The sequence below is a fragment of the Diabrotica undecimpunctata genome, chromosome 6, assembly GCF_040954645.1.
Source record: "Diabrotica undecimpunctata isolate CICGRU chromosome 6, icDiaUnde3, whole genome shotgun sequence".
Classification (NCBI taxonomy): domain Eukaryota; kingdom Metazoa; phylum Arthropoda; class Insecta; order Coleoptera; family Chrysomelidae; genus Diabrotica; species Diabrotica undecimpunctata.
Window position 1 is genome coordinate 29,059,070 of NC_092808.1, and position 27,115 is coordinate 29,086,184.

Consider the following 27,115-nt stretch of genomic DNA (forward strand, 5'->3'; position numbering starts at 1 on the left):
GAAATCAACGTTAACACCAATAATGGAGAAGAAGAATACAGTAATAAGGAAATACATCTTAACAAGACAAATCATATAGGAATAGCGACATGGAATGTGACATCTCTGACCGGCAAGGAAATAGAAGCTACGGAAGAAATGGAAAAAATGAACGTACAAATAATGGGAATAAGCGAGACAAAAAAGATAGGGAAAGGACACATCAATATCAATGAGAAATATAGTCTATATTATTCCGGAGTACCACAGGGTCACAGAGCAAAAGAAGGAGTCGGTATAATAGTTAATAAAAGAATAGAATCAATAATAACAAACTACGAAGCAGTATCATCTAGAATAATCACAGTCCAAATAGAACTAAAAGATAGGAATAATACAAATATACGGACCAACAGAAGGTAATGAAGAAGAGATAATGATAGAATTCTACAACGAACTCCAAAACGCATTAGACAAATTAAGAGAGACAAGAGAAAAAATAGTAATCTTAGGCGATTGGAATTCAAGATTAGGTAAGGATATTAACAGGGGATTAGGATGCATTGGACAATATGGGGAAGAAACATTAAATAGAAATGGAATTAAAATGCTGGAATTCTGCCAAACCAATGACCTGATAATAGGAAACACATTCAGTGAACAAACCATTAACGACAAATATACATTTGTGGCTGAAGAGAGAAATGCGAAAAGCTTAATCGACTATATAGTCTATACGAGAAACCTAGAACAAAATATAAAAAACATCTTAACGGAAAAAGAACCCGAACTGTCTACACAACACAGGATGGTCACTGCAAAACTGGAGGATGAAAAAATGGGGGAAGTGGAAAGAAAAGAGTACAAGAAAGTAAATGTAAACAAACTAAAGATAATAAACAGTTAAAAAGGACAAGGTGGTGGAATAAAGAAGTGAAGACAGAAATAAAAAAGAAGAAAATAGCATGGAAAAAATACCTCGAAACGGGATTAGAAGAAGATAAAGAAAAATACTATAGGCAGAGACGATTGGCAAAAAAGACAGTCACACAAGCAAAAACAAAAACATGGAAAGAATTTGGAGAAGAACTTCAGGAAGAATATATAACAAATAATAGAAACTTTTGGACGACAATACGACACATAAGGCAGGGAAAACGAAAGGAAATAAACGCAGTAAGAGATACTTCAAACCAAATACAAATAGGCCCAGAACAAATAGCTAGGGTATGGAAAGAATATTCTGAGAAAAAATTTGATACCGAAGTGATAAAGGAAGACAATATAATCAATGAAGGCGAAGAAAACACAGAGCCAGAGCAAATAAGTAGAGAAGAAGTAATAGAAGGATTATCAAATATAAAAATAGGCAAGGCAGGTGGAGATGATGAAATTGAACCGGAAATGGTAAAATACATGGGAGAAGAAGGAATAAACTGGCTATGGAAAATATATAAAGAGGCGTGGGAAAAACAAACAATCCCTAAAGACTGGCAGAACAATATCATCGTGCCAATATACAAAAAAGGAGAACATGTAAACTGCGACAACTATAGGGCAATATGTCTGTCATCGGTATGCTTTAAAATATATACGAAAATAATAGAGAAGAGACTGAGACAAGAAGTAGAAATGGTATTGGGAGAAGAACAAATGGCATTTAGACCGGGAAGACAGACAAATGACAACATATATATCATTAGAAACCTAATAGAAAGAAGCATAGATACGGGAAAAAAACTAGTATTAGCATTCATAGACCTAAGAGCAGCATTTGACACGATAGAAAGACATATTATAGGGAAATGCTTGAGGAAAATTAACGTACCTAATGCATTGATAAAAATTATAGAAAGTACTTACAAAGAGGTAAAAGGAAGGGTACAAATAACAGGGGAAAGATCGGAAGCATTTAATTGGAAGAGAGGTATTAAACAAGGAGATAGTCTCAGCCCTTTGCTATTCATAATAGTAATGAACGAATTGATAAGAAACACTAGAGTCAGAACTAATCAACTACAGACAATAATAGGTTACCGCAGATTACAACCGGTAACAATAGAGTCCTTAATGTATGCAGACGACATAGTACTAATAGCAGATTCCGAGAATAAAATGCAGAAACTAATGGATATATGGGTAGAACAAATAGAAGAACTTAAAATGGAGATAAACGAGGAAAAAAGTAAGATAATGATAATCAGCGGCAAAGGAGATAAGGAAGATAATCAAATAAAGATAAAATGTAAAAACTCAGAATTGGAAATAGTAACAACTTACGAATACCTGGGAAGTATAATAACTAATGACGGAAAACTAGACTGGGAAATAACAAATAAAGCAAAGAAATCAAACAAGTTATATTATGCGTTAGCCCCAATAATATGAAAAAGAGAACTTGCACGAGAAACAAGAATAAAAATATATAACACGATAGTGATACCGACTGTGCTCTATGCAAGTGAAAACTGGACAATTCTGGAAAAACATAAGAGCAGGATAAACGCAATGGAGATGAGACATCTAAGAAGGATAGTTGGAAAGACAAAATGGGATAGATTAAGCAACGAGACTATTAGGAGAATGGCCAACCAGGAACCGATAATGAACAAAATAGCAAAGAGACAAATGAACTGGTATGGGCATCTGATGAGGATGCAATCCAATAGAATAACAAGAAAAATTTATGAAGCAAAAAACATCGGAAAAAGAAAAAGAGGCAGACCAAGAAAAAAATGGATACAGCAAGTAGTAGAGGCGGGAAAACTTAAACAAAAATCACTCGAGGAATTGAAAATAATGGCAGGAAACAGAAAAGAATGGAAGAGGTGGGTAAATGAAAATTAAAATAGCTAGCCCAAATCCGACATCCTGTTAGGGTAAAAGGAAGGGGAGAAAGAAAGAAAGAAAGATATATATATATATATATATATATATATATATATATATATATATATATATATATATATTGAAAATGTCAAATTTAGTGAGAATTTTGAATAATCCGGTGAGAAAAGAAAAAAAAATTAAAGTGAGTGAAGTAGAGATTCTGTTATATTACAATCATTCCAGAGATTGTGCTTTAACACAACCATAAATAATTTGCCTACGACTGTGCGGTTAACCAGTTAAAGAAACCATATAAAACTTTTGTTTACGGGACTCTTCGTAAAACAAACGTAACATCTCTCCAGAAATTTTTAAGCTAAAATTTATAAAAATGTACTGTTGCTGCCAAAAGCATTACTTAGATTTTTGGAAAACTATTCTTTATAGCTCATAATAAAAACATTAAATTGTGTGACATACATATCTCGAGCGCACCGTTGTCATATCGATTGCTCTAAGAGCAATATAGGTCGATTGATTTACATTTATAGTGAAAGCTATTTTGTCCTATCTCTTATAAAGCTAGGTACGTAATAGAATATTGTTGAAGAAATAAACTTAAAATAGCCCATTAAAAATGTGTAATTTTTAGAATTATACTCGTATTGAAAACTATTAATGTTTTATTACTAACGTAAAACCGGTAATATGTACATTGACTTGAATCTTATCTATAAGGTTATTTTGTGGATAGATCAAGTAGCCTATAAACTACTACAGCCGGTCCTAAGCCCGGACAAAGGAGAAGATTGAGCTACAGGCCGACGACATGTTCTCGTAAACTGAAACATTCGCAAAACGACTGATAAAGACGAACGACACAGAGGAAACGGATAATAAGAATAGATACATGGAATATACAGGAGGTATTTAAAAAGATAAACGAGAATATCTACGAAGTTAAAAAACAGAAAATAGATCTATTAGTAACAACAAAAACCAAGAAAAATTAGATCTGTTACCAAATCAACACTCTAATAGAACTCCGGACGGTTGGTCTTTGGTTAACACCCAAAGGCCCGGTGAAGTTTCCACCAGATCAGCAGTCTGACGAAATTCGATTCTCTCTTACGGCATACTGTCATCGTATGCCATTAGATTGGACCTAATGCGGATTTTGGGTATGCATTGCCCCTCCTCTCGACATTATTAAAAATTGCTTTTGGAGATTGTACCAAAGTGTCCATATATCGTTGTTTTTAAAACAGATAGGTATATATGCGATACCTCCAGACAATCGCTCGTACACTTATACATACATACAGAATATTTATTAGGCCAGTGATTGTATATAGGTCTAATCTTTATATCTTGTTCAACCACCGCCTCACACAACTGCTGGGATTGGAACGGGGAATACTGCGTAGAGTAAACAACAAACGGCACTACCCCTCCGCTCTCATTCATCAACTGTCGAATATCTAGCCCATCAATGAGAGGCTCTCCTATTTGAGCAGGAGTTATGCAATCAAAACCATCCCTGGCCAAAACTTTAGAGCCCAAAATATCACCAAAACTACCTATTCATCCTTCGGCAATGTATTAAATAGACACCTAACGCAAACGTAAACGCAAACTAACATTCCCACCTACTCAATTGCTGACCGTTGCCAGCAACGAAATCCCTGATGAATACATTGATATCCTGGAGGCAACTCCACTCTATTACTGCCATAATCACTAAATGGTCACTTCGAGCTTGGTAGACAGGGAGGGATCCGTTTTCTGTGGTTTCCCGATCCCATTGCATAATTTCACCTGTCTATTGTCGAGGCTACAGCTACAGATGCTTTCCCGCGATTCATAACTTTTATATACTTATTAATTAAATTCAGTCACAATTCATAACCATATAATTTTTTACTAATAAAATTCTGAAAAGGATCCTTTTAGCTCAACAACACTTTCACCTCTGATCACCCTGAATCCACCTCCTCCGCAGGACAACATCCAACGAAGCGTACCACCGGTGAGCCCAAAAGCAGCGGCAAAAGCCACCTCCAATGAAAACAAACCACGTCCTGAAGAGGTGCCCCACCTATAACAGGACAACAAAATCATCAACAAGGAGAATTAACAAATAGCAAAGAACAACGAGACAATGATCGACAATCGCTCTCTTCAGTCTCAGAGCACAGCGAACCCTTTCGGGGTTCTGCTTTGTAGCAAGTGCTATTTTACTTCCATTTTTTTCTCGTTATGGCTTGTTGCCCGAGAAATAGACTCCTTTTGCTAGGACGTTTTTGACTACGAGAAATACTGTGCATTCTTACCATCTACCCTTCCTCTTCCTAAGAAGAAGTATTAGACGATGGCTTGATGCCAGCATTCTCGCGAAAATATATATTTAAACTTTTTGCATCGAATACAACTTGAAGAGAATATAATAATAATACATACATAAGTTGAATAAATAAATAAATGGATAAAATGGAAATAGAACTAAATAGAAGATAAATTGACATGGAATTAAAGTACGGAAATAGATTATTAAAATAATAGATGGATTTCTTAATGTCAGACCCAACCTGATTGGTCTGGACCACTCTACGTTGGATTCCTCCCGGTAATCGACTTTTAAAGCAACCTCGAGCATGAAAAGAGCATTTTTTTTGAATGTTATATCCTCGACGTGAACTAAGTTGAACTGCTACTGTACAATGCTCTCTGCAGACTGGCTCTGGTGAGAGCAAGTCACCTACATAAATTGCTCTTGATCAGAGAGCAACCCGTTGTTGTGGTGATAGTACGCTGTTTTATACCTTTGCCTTTTACCTTTGCTTTATATCTTTTACCTCCGGCGCCTATTGATACAAGTGGAACTTAGCAGTGGGAGTGTGTGTGTGCAAACCGCCTGCACAGCTGGCCATGCAAATAGTTACGTCCCTTCTCTTTAGGAAAAAAAATGGAATATACATATTTTTGTGGCGTGGAGTTTAAAACAGCGTGATTTCATCAACGGTGTAGTCTTTGTCTGTTAGACGATAGACCACTTCCTAATCTGGTCTTGAAAGACTTTCAAGAAGAAGCTACCCTCTGTAGATCTTCGGCTTAGTTCTACCGAATGAATTAAGACATTGTGCCAAGGCTTTTCTATAGTGAATAAGTCATATTTTCCTGCGGTTTACACCGAAAATGCAGCTATTGGAACATAGCCAGATCAGTATTTTTGCGTTATTTCGCAAACGATTTTCGCAATTCTTAACTGGCCTGCTGCTATGCTGTTCCTATTTGACTCGGTTTATATTCGGGTTAGGTTCTTTTTCTGATTCGGTTTCTATTCTGGCATTGCTTGGTTTTTGTCAGATCTTCGTGATCTTTAAGATCTTAGTCTTAATCTAAAATCTTTGATGGTTTTTTTGGAATTCAAGCCGATCTTTTCGGCTTCGTGCTCCAATTTCTCTTTGTACAGGCGGTATATGCTTAGTTGGTTTGCGTGCAGACCAGAGACGATAGCAGACTATGCAGATCGTGACAACATTTCACAAAAAAATAAAACTATAACTTAGTCGTAATCACTGAAAGAATAATTAACCTAAATGTATGTATGTTTAGAACCAAACTTATACCTAATACTCGAATTTTATAGAGTAAACAATGACAACCTGTTGCTATATGGAACCAAAACGCATAGAAATGGATACGTGGATTGACTACCTAAAAAAGCTCTATGCAAAGGAAGAACAAGCGACGCTAGAACTGAAACACCAGAAATTACCACAAATGAAGAACTTAATATAAATATACAGAACATATATATATATATATATATATATATATATATATATATATATATATATATATATATATATATATATATATATATATATTTGCATTTAAAAGTTAATTGTCTCATTTGGAAATTTTTGACACTAATAATGAATAAAAAGCTTTGTGGTTTTTCTCCTGAACTAAAAGTTTTAGGGCCCAATATAAATCTATAAAAGTAATAATACTAGAGGTACTACTTGGGAAATACTAAAAACGGCTATGAAAGACCTAGAAGTTAAAACAGAAGGTTTTTCATGAAGTAGTTTCCCATTCATTGCCTAAATTGAGTGACAACAAATTAAACACACTCAATCAACGATAGACAATAGTCTGCAGATAGACAAAAGCAAATAAATTCAACGTTTCAGTGAAAACAGTAAACCTATTTTGGCAATAAGCGCATTAAACTTTACGAAAATTGTAATACTCGGTTCTATGCAGCAGATGTCAAGTTTAGTAAAAAAACTAGAGCATTGGTAGTAAATTAACAACTTTAAACCTAAGCTAATAATTCCATTTATTTATTTTTTAATTGCATTTATCAACTAAATTTTAAATAATAACAAAAATAATATATTATATTAAACGCTGTTTTGTAAATGGTTATAGTTTCTTACGGTTGCATAATTCGTAGGGAAGAAATTTACAAATAGTCTAAAAATGTATATATAATATATATATATATATATATATATATATATATATATATATATATATATATATATATATATATATATATATATATATATATATATATATATATATATATATATATATATATATATATATATATATATTGACTACCTACTGTATAAACTACTGTGATTAATTATATTATTTTTATACCTTAATTGATGTTAACACTTTATACAGTGTCATGAAATGTATGTGTATTAGGGATTGCATAGTTAATACTGTTAATATGAAAAAATTTACAACAACTAATAAAAAAGGTATTTTTTGTTAAAAAAATGTCTGTTCTAAATTTTTTTAACTAAATGTGATATAAGTATACAATAACGGATACAGGTACCATTGCACGAGTGCATAATTTTTCTACTTCTGATTTGGACACGTATAAAATGTGGTATTGGTATTTTACTGCATTAGGTATTATTTTGAATTAATAATTCTTTAAAAACCATAACATTAACACTGTTATAGTTTTAAATAGATTTGATTTCCTTATTTATAAATGAAATTGGTGGCGCCAGTCTGACATTTCGTCGTTATATTTGATGAAATTATTATAACATACATACACATCCACAAACATCTATAAATGATGAAATAGTAGGTACTACTGTCATTTAAAATATTTCGTCTTTGGCTTGTTTTCAAGAAAAATATACGTAGGGGAGTGGTAGAAACTTTCAATGTCAATAACTTTTTTATTAAATGCTACTTTAAACTTATAGTGTACCTCTATATTTGGTATATAAACCAGAACTGAAAAATCATGTCGTTTTTTGATAAAAACTAAAGTTAACACCTCAAAACTATTAAAACTATAAATTACTAACTGTCTCACTGTTCCTTTCAATGTGGGAAAACTGAGACTCAACAATTAACATTATTTTACATTAAGACTGTCAAAGTTTTTTTCTTAAAAACGATATTTCAAAATCATTTTCTTCTATTTGAGACAAGACTTTGCCTTCATAGTAGGTCTTTTGCTTAGAGTTAAATTCAGCAAGCACATCATTCCTATTATTGGGACAGCGATCAAGATCTTCGAAACTAATTGGTTCGGGATCTTCACTAATAAAATCCTCTCCTTCGCTGGAATCTTATAATTCCATCTCATTTTCAACTTGCTCAACCGAATCACTATCTAATACGCCTAGTTACTTTTTTCTGTTTTGGCGTTTTTTCTTTAGATTTAATCAGTTCCATTTTTTCCGGAATATCCATCGAGGGAATATCCGTAGCTATCATCGTCTTTCCTTTGCGTTTTTTGTTGCCCTCCCCAGATTTTCTTGTCGAAGCTTTAGGATAACCGTTAAAAACTGTTGGGCTTACAAAGGTTTTTTAGTGGTATCAGTATTACTTGGACCTGGATTTTCTACATCTAGAGATTCATTGAGTACTTCGGACATGTCATGAGGCATACTAAGTACCGGCTGCTACAGTTAATAGTCCAAGGAAGAATCGACAGTAGGAGAGGACCGGGAAGAAGACGACACTCATGGATGCATAACAATGGATGCGACAATGGTTCGGACTAACATCGACCGAACTGTTCAGAGGTGCCGTAAACAAAGTCAAAATAGCCTTGTTAATAGCCAACGTCCGAAACGGATAGGGCAAAGGAAGAAGAAGAAGAAGAGATTCATTTATACACTCATGGACAAAAATATCGAATATTTTGTAATTTTCTAATGTTTTTTTTGAAAATAAATTCTGGTCAATCAAGTCGTTTATTGTGAAAAGAGTTTATTTTAACAATGTTTAATGAACAATTTAAAATTTTTGGGCGGAGAAAATTGCGAAAAAAAAATAATAATGCTTAATGCTAGGTAAATAAGGTTTTTTTAACTCTAAACTTAAATCCTAACCTAAATTGCTTAAACAAGTCTTTTTAATTGAAACAAGTGCATGTTCAGTAACAAGTTTTCCCCCCTCTAGCTTTTATTACTGCTTGCATCCTTCTTGACATGCTTGCAAGTAAATTTTGGACATACCCTTGGGAAGTAGTATTCCATTCATCCTCTGCAGCAAGCTGAAGCTGCTGTATCGTATTTGGAACGGGATTTCTTTGTCGCATGCGGCGTTTTAGCTGATCCCACATGTGCTCTATTGGATTTTAATCCGGAGTAAATGATGGCCAATCCAATCTTTGAATTTGGATCTCACCAAGATAATTACTTACTATGGCACCAGCATGTAGTCGAGCATTATCGTGCATTAACATGAATCTGTTATATCCAATGTAACCAACATATGACAAAACTTGATCTTGCAAAATATTTTGAACGTAAGTGTCACCATTCATTCGTCCAATCACTTCCACAAGTGCGGTGCGTCCCTCCCAACTAATACCTCCCCAAAGCATTATGCCACCACTTCCAAAACTAACGGTCTGGGTAAGATTGCAGGAGGCGAATCGTTCTCTAACTCTTCTGTAGACGTGGTTTTGACCATCTGGCTTATATAATATGATTCTGGTCTCATCAGTGAAAAGAACGTTTTTCCAGTTGTCGATATTCCAATGAATATGTCTTCTTGCAAATTCTAAACGACGAGCTTTATGATTTTGGAAAAGACGTGGAACTTTTGCAGGATGTCTAGGCTTTAAGTCTGCTTCTTTTAATCTTCGTCTAGCTGTTTTTGAGCTCACATTAACTTGTCTGACATCTAGTAGCTCATTTTTAAGGTGTATCGATGTCATTGAGCGATTTCTTGTAGAATTAGGAACCAAAAAATGGTCATCAATTGCGGTTGTGCACCTTGGATCTCCTTGAACAGGTCTTCATACAAAATTGTCTGTCTCATAGTACCTTTTTAAAATATTCGAAACTGTTGATTGACTTCTCCTGAGACGCCAAGCGATATTTTTTTGTGTATACCCTTCCTCGTACAAAATTACAATATGTGCTGCTTGGGCTTCATCGCAGTGTAGAATTGGTGGCATATTTGTTGTAAACTTAGTTAAATCAAAACAATATTTAATTAAACTTAATAGATTAAACTAAAAATAATCGAATTACTATGATTTTTTAACTTTTTTTTCCTTTACGTGAAGAAGGTTTTTTATGATAAAATACACGAATGACACTAAACGCTGAATAAACGTCAAAATAAACTTTAAAATATTTCAAACCAATTGAGTATATCAGCTTACTATATGAGTAAAATCAGTAATCTAAAATTATTTTGAAATAATACTGACTTCACAAAAAGAATTGAAAAATTACAAAATATTCGATATTTTTGTCCATGAGCTTATTTTCAGCAGTAGCTTCAAGTGCAACAAGTGGCATGTCTGTCACAAAACTTGACAAAAAATCTTCTTCAGTGAAGATATGCCGATCAAATGAAAATATTCAGGTTTTTCGAATAACGCTTGTGATCTAATGGGCGTCATTGCTTTTGGATATGCTGTGCCTACACAGGCTGCTACGTTGTAATTTGTAAGTGGCTGATCGGGATGGTCCATTATCTATGCATCTACTGCAGCATTATAGAAAGAAAGAAAGTTTGAAATGTAATGCCATTATTTTTACATAAATCGATTGCCTCAATCGATAAATGACTTTTATGATTATCCATTACCAATAAAGAAGGGTTTTCTTTGGTACTACCAGTGTCCTTAATCAAATGCTTAACCACTTGCACAAAGCACTGTGTGTTCATCCAACCTGTTTTTGAAACTAGTCCTAAAGTTCCAGGGGGTGACCCGTTTATCATAAAATCTTTAAAGTGTATTCTGGGGAATACCAGAGCACGAGGAATAGCTGCTCCAGATGCTCCAACAATACAGCATGTTGTTACAAGCGTTTCACGTTCGCCACTTGTAGTCTTACTGCAAACCTGTCATATACCTCTTTCTGCAAACACTTTTTGGGACTTTTGAACGGTAACGGTTCCTGTCTCATCTAAATTATAAATGCGACTACCATCTCCAAACAGCGAGAAATGCTTTAAGACAGTTTCAAGTTTACTGAAAAATATTTCAACGTTAAATCTATTGAAACCGGTTACCCTTTAAAGACTACAACCTTCTGGGGTCCGGAGAGATAAATTAATGGAATGACGTTTCTGAAATTCTTTTATCCAGGCAAGTGAAGCAATTTTTGATGTATGCCAGTTTGCTGGATCCACTATATTATTGTAGGCTGCGGCTTCATATGACAGTTTTCGGGTATCTTCTCTGGATAGACCATAAAACATTTTTGAACATTTAATTATATATTCACAAAAGTCTGTGTTTGTTAACATATCTGTGGACTGTTTGGAAAGATAGTCCTTTCATTTGTGCTGCTTGTCGTATAGAGGTGCCACTTTGTACTAATTCAATAGCCTGTCTCATCAGATCTTCAGATAATCTTCCTATTTTCCGATTTGTTTTATTTTTTCTTGGCATTTTCTTTCTGTAAGAGAATTTTTTTTGCAAATGATCTGGCTTATACAACTATAAAGGAACAGCGAGACAGTAAAGGAATAGTGAGACACGTCTTACTATTCCATCTGCTGTGTTATCTCACTGTTCTATAAAAATTCGTTAATAAACGTCGATTAAAAAAAAACTAATAAAATGTATACAGCTGGTCGTAAAACCACCTCAAATCAGAAGGCGCATATTTTGTTGCAAGCTCCTTTACATGGATGCATTTCGGACGCTTAACAGGTAACGAACCAGAATAAAAGCGTAATGACAAATTAAATAAAGTCAACATAACGCCATGTGTCTGGAGACTAAACAAGTCTTACGGAAAGAACTGACCGAAATACTTCATTCCACGCTTTCGTTGTGTACTATATCACTCGATAAGTAAATATACCACATGTTTATTTTCTTTGGTTTGACACGCACTTTTTAAAATTCCTACTGAAGTTAGGGAGTTTAAAAAATTATTTCTTGGGAAACTGGAACCACTATAAATTTTCGACATGTATTTTTTACCAGTGCAACCCATTCTTCTGGTAATACGATCTTCTCCCGTTTCTTTTTCTCCTTTTCAATCAATCCAAAGCTGCGGTCACAAGGAAGGAAACTGTGTCCTGGTTCTGGATACATCTGTATGATTTTAGCAAATTTATTAGTATCTATAAGAGTGTAAAGATACTGAGCCTTGGTTTGGTTTTTATTTTGCGAGCTGCAGTTATCAGAATATAGTTATAATGTTGTCACTGCTGATGATACAAAATTTTCAAGAAAATAATGTAAAAGCTAACAACATCATTAGCTCTCTTCTTGGCTATGGTTTCATCGTACCTAAAAAAAATTAAAAATAAAAAGATAAACAGTTTTCGTGCTGATTCGCTGCCCTACTAATTGGTGTCCTGTACCTTGCCGGTATGTCTTCATCGTAGTTTGGTAAATTCCCTAGACTTTTATTCGGATGGTTTTTTAGTTCATTAACAATTCCATTCCATGATGGGTTATCATAAAGAAAAACCAATCCGAAGGTTTTCATCACTCTGTTTATCAAAAACCCACCCATACCATCTTTACTTGCATGCCAGCTCTCATCATCCCCCTTCACAAATTAATTTAGTCATTAAAACGCTTGTCTAGAGATCAATACGCCTTTGCTATGGTGCAAGTAGACCCGCTAAGCTCTCTAGTTTAAAACAAGCCCTCATCCAAAACGGTTATCGCGAAAATCACATCAATAGGAGCATCCACAGACATCAATCTCCCACTCAATCTCAACCCAAAGACTCACACCTCATCATACGAAAGCGCTTTTCTTCCTTTACATTAAAGGTGTCACTGACAAAATCGACTAAATTCTAAAATCAAAATAAATAAAGACAATATTTACCCCCCATCAAAAACTTTCATCTCTTGTCCGATCAATCAAAGACAACATTCCAAATGAAGAACACGAAGTTTATCAAATTCCTCGTGCAGACTGCCCCCCGATCCTATATAGGCCAAATAAATCGTAGAATCCAAAATAGGATTTATGACCATTCTATTTCTGTTCACAACTTCGACTCAATTTCAGCCCTAGGTCAATACCATCTTCATAAAAGTCACAATATTGATTTTGAAAACTCCAGAACCATCCCCCATTAGCTTCTATCTTCTTCTTTATGTGCCGTCTTCTACCGAAGGTTGGCGACCATCAAACGATAGGTTTCCCTGTTTTGTGCCGCATGTATTATGTTCGCAGCTTCTGGTATTTGAAACCATTCTCTCAAGTTTCTCAGCCAGGATTTCTACTTTCTGCCCAAACCTCTTCTACCTTTAATCTTGCCTTCCACGATAAGCTGTAGCAGACTGTACTTATCATTATGGAACACATGGCCCAGGTATAACGCTTTCCTCATTTTAACAGTTGTTATCAATTCCACCTCTTTAGCCATTCGTCTTAATACCTCTGCGTTGGTCACTCTGTCTGTCCAAGGTATTCTCAGTATGCGTCGATACAGCCACATTTCTAGAGCCGCTAACTTTATTATAGTTGCTGCTGTTAACGTCCACCCTTTAACTCCGTAAAGTAGCGTAGAGAGTACGTAGCATTTCGTGGCGCGCCATCGGAGGTTAACGCTTAGGTGGCGGTTGCTTAAGAGCTTTCTCATTTTGATGAATTTGGATCTTGCTATTTCAATTCGGATCTTAATCTCTACGTCTGGTTCCCACTTATCATTTACTGTATATCCCAGATATTTAAATCGGTGTACTCTTTCAATACGTTTGGCTTCAATATTCAGGTTGATATGTTGAATGTTCTTTTTTAGCTTCTGTAAACCAAGAATTATCCGAGAAGCCATAAAAATTGGAAAAATGCCAAATTGACTCAATAAAAGAGATGACGGCATACGTTTACCTTTGACATAGAGACATCGCATAAAGAGAATATCGTCAGCTCCACCCGTCAATCAAAATCCTACTGTCAGAAATATTCGCGCCAATCTCCGCGCCAATCCACAGGCTAACCACCGCGCCAACCTATACCTAAACCACGTCACCATCGACGGTATAAATGAACGGTCGTCTATTCCCAGTAACAGTAATGCATTGGTTAGTGATCAGTTTAGTAGTATCTGGGGGCTCCGGAGACTGAGACCTCGGAAGCCCTGAAGAAGACATCGAAGAGGATAATCGGCGCGGTTCAACCCGAAAGACTGTTGAGTTTAATGTTAATTCCTCTAGTAGTATTAATCTTAGCTCTAGGTTCAATAGGTTTAATATATATATATATATATATATATATATATATATATATATATATATATATATATATATATATATATATATACATATATATACAAATTTTTGTTATTTGTAGAAAACCTTTTATTCTACTGTGATGAAAGTTACTTAAAATAGATACAATTTACTAACATACTTTGCAACACAGAAAAATAAATTATCTACTATTTACATTTAATCTTGAGTTATAGAATACACATTTTATTTTTATTTAAATTAGGAGTCACACTAATTATATAAGATTGTTACAAAGTGTATTTAGTCTAGTTTTATGGAATACGATATGTACCGCATTTTAAAAGAGTAAAATAAAAGTTTTTTATGTCATATCATGTCATGCCATTTCATATTTTGAAAACAAATAAATATGATTTTTAAAACTGTACTCATGGACAAAATTATTGCACCACTGCTTATTTTGTTGATAAAGAGAAATAAAAACTATTTAGCTTTACTAGAACGATAAGCAGAACTAGATACAATTAACTCATATACCTACTTGTTTGTATTATTTTTTTTTTCTCAAATTCCTTCAGTTATTGGATTTCTTGTATTTCATTTTTCGTTGACTGTACCTTAAGCAAACAGTTTCTCCAGTACTTCTGGCTGAGTACATCTAATTGAAAATAAATCTGTCCATGCAATGACTTTAATTGTAGAGGGTCCGTGTTTTAGGTGTGCATCACACAAAGATCAGCAGAGCATTGCAATCAGAGTACATAACCTAATCGGAAGACTTGAATATACACAAGAAGAGCCAGACAAGGATGGCATGTAACGTCTTCTCAATGCGATGATAATTTTTTTAGAATATTGTCAATATTCTGAGAATTTGTTTTATATTTTTCACCACAGTTTCGTTTTAATGAAAAATATTTTTGTTTTACCACATTTGGTAGGTACCATTTTTTTACTTGTAGCAAGGGAAGTGTCATACTTTCTTCTTTTTCTTGGAGTTCCTCTTTGTGCAAATGGTATACAATATACGATGTCAATTGAAGAGTGGAAATTTTAAATGAGCTAAGTGTCAAAACCAACATTTTGAGACATTTAAAATCTGTATACTTATAACAGGAACGGGAACGGGAAGAAGACGCATTTCCTGGCTTCAAAATTTGCGAAAGTGGTATAACACGACTACCACTGAACTGTTCCGCGCTGCAATAAGCAAAGTGAAGATAGCCGTGATGATCGCCAACGTCCGGAACGGATAGGCACTTTAAGAAGAAGATACTTATAACAAAACTTAAAACTTAATCTAAAAGTACAATAATGTTATAAAAGTATCAAAATGCTTACTTTTCTTCAGTAACGGGATGGAATATATCATTATTTTGCATGTTAGTGTTTTCAGTAGGGTCTTCTTGTACAGTTTCAACTACTCCTAGTAATTTTTTGTAGAACTGTTGGTACTGAGGATTGTTGAGGAATGATATCATTGATTGGAGGCTCTTCTTCTTGTTCGCTTATATTTTGGTTTCAGGTTCTATTATCACTACTTTAATTTGCTGATTTGGTAACTTGTAGCTTAGTGGTATTTAACATTTTCTCATAACATAATCTCTCTTAACAGCCTCTTTGATATTCCAAAAACCAAAGCTATTCATGTCGATGACATCGAAAGTAATAACGTTCTATATCTTGCAGAAGTAATAACGTTGATCAAATCCTCCGGCACAAATGCTTTGCAAAAATCTTTGCTCTCATTAGAAACCCAAACCATTGACACAGGCAAAATAAATTTATTTTTATTTTAGCCACAAATTGTCGCTCCAAATAATGATGTCCTTCTTGTTAGTAGAGCCACTATTTAAGAAACGTAGCGGGCACGACGCAATTTCGTTTGCGCCACGTCGCGAGACTCCCTCGTGCCACTGAAACATGGAGGCATTATTTGTGTCCCCTAGATGTATTCCAAAGTTGAAACAGGAAAGTTGTGACAAGTAGAACATATCTGAGTGAACTAACATTGGCACAAACATGACGTGTTCCAGATCCATGGATCAGCAGCAAACCTTGCTACCAGGTTGTTGAGAATCTATTGTACCTTGCTTAAATAGTTCTCTTGTCTTTTCGGCTTTCCTTTGGTGAAGTTCTAACTCACATTTTGACTGATGGCTACTACCTTTGTTTTATACGGATTTCACAGTACAATTTATCACAGGTGTGACATGTATCTATTAGAGGTCGTCGAAAAGACAAATTTGGAGATTCGAGCTTGAAAAGAGATCTGTAGAATTTATAAGTTCCTTTAATAAAGAAAAAAGTGATTATATTAAAAATTAACAACAAGAGTGATTACAAATGAAAGACACATATCTTCACAGAATATACAACATGGGTGTGTTGCGTGCATAGTGGATTGTATGTAACCCCAAATTGGTACAACAGAAATACCTAACGTCTAAAAGTTCGAGACATAAGGTAATTCCAAACTAATCAAAGGAAGATGTTAGCCCAGACTAACTGAAGATGAAAATTATAGTCAAATAAATTTTTATTGGTCACCGTGATGATTGCTATAACAAAATTCTCTATAACAAAATCTCGTATATATGGAACAACCTGTCTAAACATACATTACAGTTGTTAAAATAGCATATTAAAAACAGAAGTAAATCAACAACAAATTTATTAACAAATATGTATGATCCGGGATCAGCGAAATTAGTATAGAAAATTTAAAGTACAATAATATTTTTGAAATTGCAGAAACCAAATCTTGATAAAATTGTCAGATAAGGCCTTTTTCCTTAGCACGGCAGTATTTTGTACATAAATATTGTGAGTTTATCTACCGTTTAAGTACTAATCAGTTTTCAAAATCTTATCATTGTTCTTCGCATATACGATATTTATTTAAACAGAAATTGGAACAAAAAAATTAGCATCTCTTTATCCTACATCATTTATATTGATGAAAACTTAATTCGCAGCTTACCGTTTAATTTTGTTTCAGAACAACAGCTCAATCATGAGCTGCCTGGATTGTTTGGATTTGGGGCCGCCGCCTGATTCAATACTTTTTCTCCCGCCTCCTCCAATTCCTTCTTTTCTACAACAATCCCTTCCTGACCTTCTGCTTAATACCACACCTTGTTCTGCAGCTCAAATCTGCGAGTCGACGTCGGCTCCTAACCGAATTCCCGAAAGTGGTGATTATATGGAACTTCCACGAAAAGGTAAAGAATATTGCGGAGATAAAATAGAATACGAATTTTTATACGTAGTCGTTGGGATAATACATATGTGTTTTTTATATTATTTTTGTTTCAACGAAATTCGGACAGATACCTTTCTATATATAAGAAAGAGCAAATATTTGTTCTTGAAGGATTTTGTGGATATACCGTTGGGCGGAATACATGTTTTTAATATAATCAACAATAGGCTTCACTTATTATTAGGTAAAAATATTAAAATTATTTGAAGGATACTGATATCCACAACCAAAACAATCGATGAACAAATTTATTTTTTTATTTAATGTTATACGAATTATTATCAATACATTATTTTCTCTTTTTATTGGGTATATACTTCCGAATGCGCTCGCTCACATTGAACCGAACAACAATGCAAAGGATTGTCTTAATCTAAAAGAGATTGCTACTACTCTACTTCTAAAGAACTAACAAAAGATTGTGTTAATCTAATAATATCTTTGAATATTATTTTTTAACGGTGAGGATGCACTTACACATCTACAGGTTTAATCAGCATTTTTTCTTTAACCAAAAATTCCTAAAAGAAAGTTTGCAATCTACATGTCACCTGACTTCTTTGTTGTGACTACACTGTATATTATTGTTTTGCTTTTTTACTTTCTGGTTACAATGCGATACCTTAATTCGCAAACCGGCCAACTCCATTTGAACAAAATTTTCAGGAGAGAAATAAAACATAATATTTTTTATAAGCTACCAACGACAAAAATTATAATCCAGCTGGTAGATAATATCAGTACCCATCATTTTGGCCAATACATAATCGTTTATACAATAATCCTTACAACACTAGGGTATTTTAAGTAGTTATTCAATTTTCTTTTACAGGAAAAATACGTACTGTTGGAGTTAGCTGGTATGCACCAGAGATTAATTCAAATAAAAATCCATTGGTTTGGATTTGATATGATTATAAAATAGGTTTAATTTAAAACAAAACAAACGGAAATATACTTATAATTATGATTAATAATGTATTTCTAGACTTCATGAGAAAGGTCGTCATAATACTACTACTATCGGTTTACAGCGTTCTCCGACGCCTTCCGACTCCTAACGGCCATTCTTCTCTATTCAGCCATAGGCCCGGAGGGATTTCTCTTTCCTCTAGTTCTTTTTCAATTCCCTCTCTCCAGCTTTTTCTCGGCCTTCCTCTTTTCCTTCTCCCTTGTGGTGTCCACGTCAAAATCTGTTTTGGAATCCTGTCATCTGGCATTCTCTGTACATGGCCGTACCATATTAACTGTTTTGTTTTTATGTCATCAACTATTGTATGCTTGACTCCCATCATTTCACGTATTCTCTCATTTGGTATCCGATCTCTTCTTGATTTTCCTGCTGCTCTTCTCCAGAAGTCCATTTCTGTTGCTAGTAACAGTTTCTCTGTTCTTTGTTTCATTTGCCAAACTTCGCTGCCATATGTGATTATACTTTTAAGTATGGTGTTGTATATGAGTTGTTTGTTCGCTTTAGATATTGTTTGGTCCCACAGAATTCCGTTCATCATGGATATGGCTTTTCTACCCTGTATGTTTCTGTCTTTTATAGCAGCATCGAGTGTTCCATCTTGAGTTATCTTCATACCCAGGTACTTGTATTCATCACAGTTTCTAATTTCTACCATATCGTCTAATATAATGGACTGTTTTGTCCCTCCAATACACATGGCTTCAGTTTTCTTAATGTTGACTTCGAGACCCCATTTGTTATATTCTTCTATTAGCTTCCGAGTCATGTAACTCAAGTCGTCATGATCCTGGGCAATCAGTATTTGGTCATCAGCGAAACATAAGGTGTACAGTGTAGTCTCGTCATTGAGAGGAATTCCCATGCCATTACATTTTCTTTTCCACAGCTTGAGTGCTTGTTCCAGATAAATTTTGAAAAGGGTAGGCGAAACACAGCAACCCTGCTTTAGTCCTTTCGTGACCTTAAATCCTTCAGATATCCTTGATCCAGTTTTAATTTTTGCAGTCGTTCCATTATACAGACTTTGGACTGCTTTGATAAGACCATGCTTAATGTTGGTTTGCTGTAGGGTTGACCATAGTTTACTTAGGGGTACACTGTCATATGCTTTTTGTAAGTCTACGTACATCAGGTGGACTTCTTTATTGACGGCTGTTTTTTTTTAATAACTTGCGTAATAGAGTACAGGTGGTCTACTGTGGATACTCTAAAACCAGCTTGTTCCTCTGCTTCGTAATCTCTATAGTCATTTTCTATTTTGTTCTTAATAAGTTTCCCATACATCCTACTTATTGTGCTGTTTACCGCAATTCCTCTGTAATTTTCACACTGATCCTTGCTGCCCTTTTTGTGGATAGTTGACATGATAGATAATTTCCACTCTTTTGGTAATTTGGCTCCATTCAAGCAGTCTTGAAAGAGTTTTTTTAACTGTTCCTGGAGTTTGTCTGTACCGGCTTTCACTAATTCTGCAGGGATGTCACCAGGACCAGGGGATTTTCCATTTTTCAGGGATTTAGTTGTTTCTTCCATCTCTGATTTACTTATTTGTAATGGTGATGAATTTATACGTATTCCTATCGTGTTGTCTTCCATGTTAGCAAATTCTGGTCTTTGTTCTGTTAGTAATTTTTTGAAATATTCTTCCCATTTTTCTGTTGTTATTGGTGATATAACGTCTTTTTTCTTATTATTTCTCATACTTTTAATCAATCTCCAACTCTCTGTGCTTCTTCTACCTCCTATGTAGGTGTTGACCTTTTGGCAGTTCTGTTCCCATGATTCGTTGTTTTTTTGAGTGATCTTTTTTCTTACTTTGGCTTGTGCTTCTTTGTAAATTGTTTTATCGTTTTCTGTTTTTGTTGTTAAGAATGTTTGGTATTTCCGACGTTTATCTTTAATTTCCTTCTCTATTTCTTCATCCCACCAGTATGGTTTTATTCCTTTATGATTTTCGTCACATTTCCCCAGTGCTTCTTCTGCTGCTAAATGAATCACCCTTTTGATGTGTTCGTAGTGTTCTTCGGTATTTTCGAAATTACCCATTTCTAATTTCTGGTCTAATCGTTTTTTATACAGTAGCTTTACACTCTCATGGTTTAAACTGTCTAGGTTGTAGCGTACTTGTTTTATTAACTGATTTGACTCGATGTGCTCTTTTTCTTTTTCGTACCTGTTTGGAAGTATCGTTTTAACTTTTAGCAAATGATGGTCGGTGCCACATGATGGCCCTCTGGCTACTCGAACATCTTGTATTTTAATTTTAGTTCTCTGTCTTACAATGTTATAATCTATTATAGATTTCAGATTTCTGGTCTGTTGTATCCACGTGTATTTGTGTATATCGCGATGTGGATAAAATCCATTTAATATTTTTAAGTTATTTTGGGTGCATGTTGTTATTAATCTGGTTTCATTATCATTTCTGGTATTTTCACCGTGTGTTCCTACCACTTTGTTGTTCAATTTCCATCCAACTCTGCTGTTGAAGTCTCCTAGAAGTATGATCTCCCTAGATGTTCCTACTTTTATAATTTCATCGTTCAGTTGTTCGAAAAATGTATCTTTACTATTGACCAATGCGTCCTCATTAATTCCATATACACCTAGTATGGCTATTCTGATTCCTTTTATCGTGATGTTCATTTTTATCAATCTCTGATTTATTGCTTCCCAAGAGGTAATATGTCTTCTTAAAGTTTTGCGAATAACAATAGCAATACCTTGTTGTGCTCTTTGGTCTTTAGTTACTCCACTATAGAACAGGTCATAGTAACCCCACTTTTCAGAACCCATACCTTTCTTTTTAGTTTCTGTAAGTACCGCGATATCTATCTCTGCATTTTTGAGTTCTGACATGATTTCGTCGTCATAATACTAATGGTAATCTCTGGGCATCGAGTTCTTTAGTTGCTGTAACTCCAAGTATTTCTTTCCTGTAATTTTTCTGAGTTCAGGGTACAAATTTGACAAATTCTGAAACGGTATTCTATTTATTTTGGAATTTTTCCATTGGGTTCTTTTTGATTGGTTGTCAAAAGTCAGAGCATTTTAAACTTGGAATGTTTGTGGAGCCGCTCTTCATGTCTCCTGGCGACTTTCTTAATTTCATTTAGGATAAATTTGACTTCAAGGTCTCTATGTAAATCCTTGTGCCAAACATACCAAGGAGTACTTACAACATCACTTAGTATTCAGATCTGGCGCGTTGTAAGATCTCTATAACTGCTTAAGATCAATAAACCATAAAAATTTCAAAATATGTTTGTATATCATTAATTTAGTCTGGATGGAAAGTTGAGAGTACCTACCTTATTACCTAATATATTATATTTTTATACTTTTTCTTTAACTGTTTAGCTTTCTTTTTACCGAATTTAACCTACTATTTCGCTGTACTTTAGCTTTAGCTAAATTTATGGATATTGCCTAAATTTAGCTGAGCAAATTTTATCTTCTTCTAATAATATCAGTTATTGGTCAATGAAACTGATCTATTGTAGACTGATCATTATTAAATATAAAATGGTGAGATAGGAAAATATTTTTTGTACGATTGTATGGTTCATCCTGTTATTTCTGTTTTCCTCCATTGTCCATCAATATTACCTCTGCTGTTTTCCATAGGATAGGGACATATCTGAACCTAAATGATTATTGATGGTGTTTTTGATAAATATATAAATTTATTTTGTTGTAGTCAATAGCATGTTCTCAGAATCAGTTGCTTCCAGTTCATAAACTACTTAAGTTTCCTCAAGATATGTGAATAAGAAAGCTTTTATTTGGATGAAACTCCAATACCACAAAATGTTAGAATGCGAAAACGAAATACTCAGAGAAAGTTTCAAATTTAAATTTATGTCCATGTCTTAAATAATAGACACCCATTAAGCCATTAGATATAAGAGTATACAATATGTGAATAGAGAAGCAATATGTGGATCGGATCATTCTGTAGTAAAAGCAAAAATATCAATACCGTATCACGAGTAAGACCAACGCTTCTTCTTTTTAGTATTCTTTCTTCCATTTTTGGACATAGTCATCGCCCAACTTCTTTCATCTATCTCTATCGTAAGCATCATACCTCCAATTTGTTTCGGCTGCTCTTTTTATGTCATCTACCCATGAAGGCCATCGCTTAGACAATTTAATAATAGAAAAAATAAAATGGACTAGATACATCTTAAATACCCTGCAAAATGATTCTACTGTCTTTTTATACAAATTAAGACTACGCACATGTTCGAAAAGAACAGCGTAAGAGAGATAGTTGGCTACAAATTATCTACAAGATCAAAGCATAAGTTAGACTAAATCACATAGTTAAGTAAAAAAGACACAATATTTTTGCAAGGAAAGTGTAAAGAACTAGATAGATCCATAGGAGGGACTAGATATACCTATAGGTAAGCGTAATAAGCATGCTCTAGATAGAAACGGTCACCATTGACAAAGTTTAAAAAACCTTAAGAGCTGTGAATAATAGTAAATCTCCTCGTTCTGCAAATATACTCGTTTGCTCGCAACATTATATCGTCTACCGATGAATTTGGAGGTTTTACTATGCTTCTTTTCATTTTTTGGTCTCCACTCCACGTTTGTATGTGTTCACCTGTTATTATCGTATCTGGCTATGTGACCGGCCGATTTTCATTCATTTTTACCACCTCCCTGACTTTTTTTCTTTTTATTATGTCGATGTTTCTGATCTTGTAGCTAAGTGACACTACAAGTATATTTCGTTCCATTGCTCTCTTTGTGTTGTTTTCGCCCTGTATCCTAACACTGGCTTTTTAGTTAGACATTGTCATTCTCGTTATTTCTGTATACCAAATTCACGCATTGATTAATATAGTATTGACACTGCCGTATGCAGCCTTGAAGTCGACGAATAGTTCATGGGTTTCAATGTTAAATTCTTATGTTTTCTCGAGGATCTATCTTATTGAGTGAATCTGGTCAATTGTTGATATTTCTGGAGTAAATTCGGTCTGGTATTTTCCAACTATGCTCACTGTGTAAACTTGTAGGCTTTCGTAGAATATATTTGCTAGTATTTTTTAACCAGAAGTTGTTAATAGGATTATACCTCTGTATTTTTCATACTGGAGCTGATAGCTTTTTGCAAATTTGATCGGTTCCTGGTAATTTAATGTTTTTAAGCTTTATAATGGCAACCTCTTCAGTGGTAGTGCTTCTATCATATGATGGTCATTAAATTTTGCGTCGAAAAAAAGCCAAATAAAATATTAAAAAATTGGTAAAATAATCAATATAATGGGATCAAAATCAAATAATCAATATAATGGAAATAGGAATGGGAAGATAATTATTTTATCAATTTATAAGAAACGGGACAGCACCAACTGTGAGAATTATAGATATATACAATATATGTCTAGCGCAAGTGGCATTTTGAGTATATACTAAAATAATAGAGAATAAATTATGAGCCAAAATTGGAAAAACCTAGAAAAAGATTTTCAGAGGCGTTCAGAAAACAGAGACAGACAACGGATAATATGAGAAACAAATTAGAAAATAAATAAAATAAATGTACTGAGAAACAAATTAGAAATAAAAGCGGAGACAGGAGAGAAACTAGTACTAGCATTCGTAGACTTAATATCTGCATTTGACACAATAGATAGAAAAATTCTTGATAATTATGTTTAAAAAAAAACTACAAACTCCGAGCAAAATAATGCAAGTAGTAAAATCAATAGAAAATACACAATCAGAAATTATCAAATAAGAAAATAACTAGAGCAAGAATCCATAATGAGTAAAATAACCAGAAGGTAGAGGGTCGAATTACACAGAAATGAAAAGAGTATTTAAAAATAAAAAAAAAAATAGAAAAAGAAAATAGACACCAATACAACAAAAAATCTGACATCCTCGAGAATAAAAAGAGTTGAGAGAAGAAGAAGTAATTCATTTTCGTTTTAAGGGTTTCTTTCACTCTTATGTCATAAAACATATTTTTTCTATCATTTTTACATCTGCTAATAACAATTTTAAAATAAGTAGGTAGGGTATTTCGGTACTTTTACCCTATATTTTCAAATATCCGTGCTTTTTTACAGATTATCTATCTATCATTTTCTTATGATAAAAATCATTTATGAAAGGTTTCTAATACTAGTAAGGTAGACGTTTTAAAATTGCAGTTATAAATTATTAGCCTACTTATAACTGCCATAAAGTTGAAACAAGATGTAAGAGACGATCAATAATTCAGATTCTTCTCCAACTCAAACTGGAAAATTCCTTAGCGCTCTGGAAAATTATAATACATCAGTTCTTATATAAAATTCAAGATACATAGATATATAGACATATTCTGAATATATCTGTGTAGCTGTATATTATTCCATAATATTCAAGGTCGGGATAAAGTATGGAACCGAGTAAATATCCTTCAAACGGAAAAGACGTCTTTTGAAATATTAATGATGATCGGTTATGGTGATCATGTCAGAACTCATATAATATTTTTAATGATTTGTACCCTTAAAGAAATCTCATATCACGTTCAACAGTTATTAAAACATTGAAACGTTTTAATGTAACTGGGATGAGCCAAAAACTGGAAGATCGCGAACCGCAAAGAACGAAAACATTACAATTTATTAGAGGAATTACCACAAACTTCCACAACAAACATGGCATGGTATAAGTCGACGTTCTGTAAGGACAATATTAAAAATTAAAAAGTATTATCCGTATAAGATACAATTGATTCAATTATTAAACGATGATTTAGCCGACGAACAAAGTTTGCGAGCGACTGATAAACATTTGTTATGACAATGTATATAGAAGTTCACTGGGTTCCGGAAGATCTAGAGTTTTATTGCAATTTTTTTGCTACTGGACTAGTAAACAAAATTTTTCCATTGCTAAATCTTCCCATTGATCCAATATCTGTAGCAACTGTTCCAATATTAAATACGATATCTGTGCCCTATTATACTGAAACTATCACCTGTTGCTAAAAATCTAAAACAATATATTTTTTAGGTGAGAAACTAAAGAGAAAGTGGAGAAGTTTACGTGCTTCTTATGTGTGATACTTAAGAGTAATCAAAACAAGAATTGGGCAAGCTGCACAAAATAAAACATGGCAATGGGCTGAAAGTATGAAAATGTTCCAACCTTTTTTGCTCTTTGCGAAATCCTACTCAAATGTGCCGGAAGTTGCGACTCAAGTAGAGTCTGTAACTCAGAAAGATGATGGTGTAGATTTTTCGGATAACGAAGAGAGTGAACTTCGTGATATATCTGAAGTATCATTACCTACAAAGAATAAAGAGTCTGCTACTTGTGCTAATGTCACCACCCCTATTGTAGAACCAGAACCAAAAAAACGAAAAGTGAGAAATGTACAAAATACAAAACCAACAACTTCAGTTGACTCTATTATTAGTTATTTTGAAAGCAGAAAAAAACAGAAAAAAAGTCAACAGATTTATTGTTTCTATCATATGCAAGCTTAATAAAACAATTTTCTAGAAAACTTCAGGCTGAAACCAGCAAGATCAAATCTTCCTCCGACTCTGAAGAATTCATTCCAGGCTATGCTGTAGTCATCGGTTCAATGTGATCAATGAGACAAAACACGTCGTCGTCACAGCGACTTATCGCAGCAATGTGTTCATGATATGAAAAAACTTTGTTGCGAGATAAATCTTGTCGTCGACGCGCGACGTACCGATTAAATCGCAGCAAGCTGTTCATTCCTTGATTCAACATTGATTTCGCACGCGCAACTGACATTCAAAACCACCGGTCGTTTCAAACGTTATTTCTGAGAGAACAGTTCATTCTACGGAAAAAGTGCCTATTAACATTTGTGTTGTGTTAACATTTTTTTGAGTTTTTACCCCTCTATGAGGGGGTTTTAGGGGAAGTACAGGGGTAAAAGTGGTAAACTTTTTTGCAACTTTTTTGGGGTCCCAAAATTGATATTCTCGGTAAAATTCAGCTTGCTCGTATGATTTTTAGGGGTCAAATCTCTGACGACTGGACTATAAAGCCCGTGCTGCAATGTTTGGTTTAACCAAGTAACGTCCTAAATGTTTTGTAAAGATTCTTCTGTGTTTGCTACAGTTGAGTATATTAGCAAAAGTTACATAAACGGACGGCCTGTCAGTCTATTTAGCGGTATATCTCGAATGTACCTATATATATTTTTTTCAATAAAACTCAAAATAAAATTTTTCTTATAGATGTTGAAACCTGGTCCGGAATTGGAGACACGTGGCTCTTAGTTTTGGTTGCCTCGTCAATTGGAGTCCTATTATTAGGAGCTTTGCTAGCAATGTTTCTCTTAAAATGCAGGGAGTAAGTATACAATAATATTAAAATTCCTACTAAACCA

General features: G+C 34.1%; 1 protein-coding gene across 2 annotated transcripts in view; it reads left to right on the plus strand.

Annotated features, from left to right (window-relative positions):
* LOC140443332 (uncharacterized) overlaps positions 1–27,115 on the plus strand; it is a 66,924-nt gene that overhangs the window by 17,705 nt on the left and 22,104 nt on the right. For both annotated transcript variants that reach the window (XM_072534529.1, XM_072534532.1), the window contains exons 2-3: positions 17,487–17,709; positions 26,964–27,078. In XM_072534529.1, the coding sequence (XP_072390630.1) occupies positions 17,502–17,709; positions 26,964–27,078 (323 nt within the window). In that variant the 5' untranslated portion in view covers positions 17,487–17,501. The remainder of the gene's footprint in view (positions 1–17,486; positions 17,710–26,963; positions 27,079–27,115) is intronic.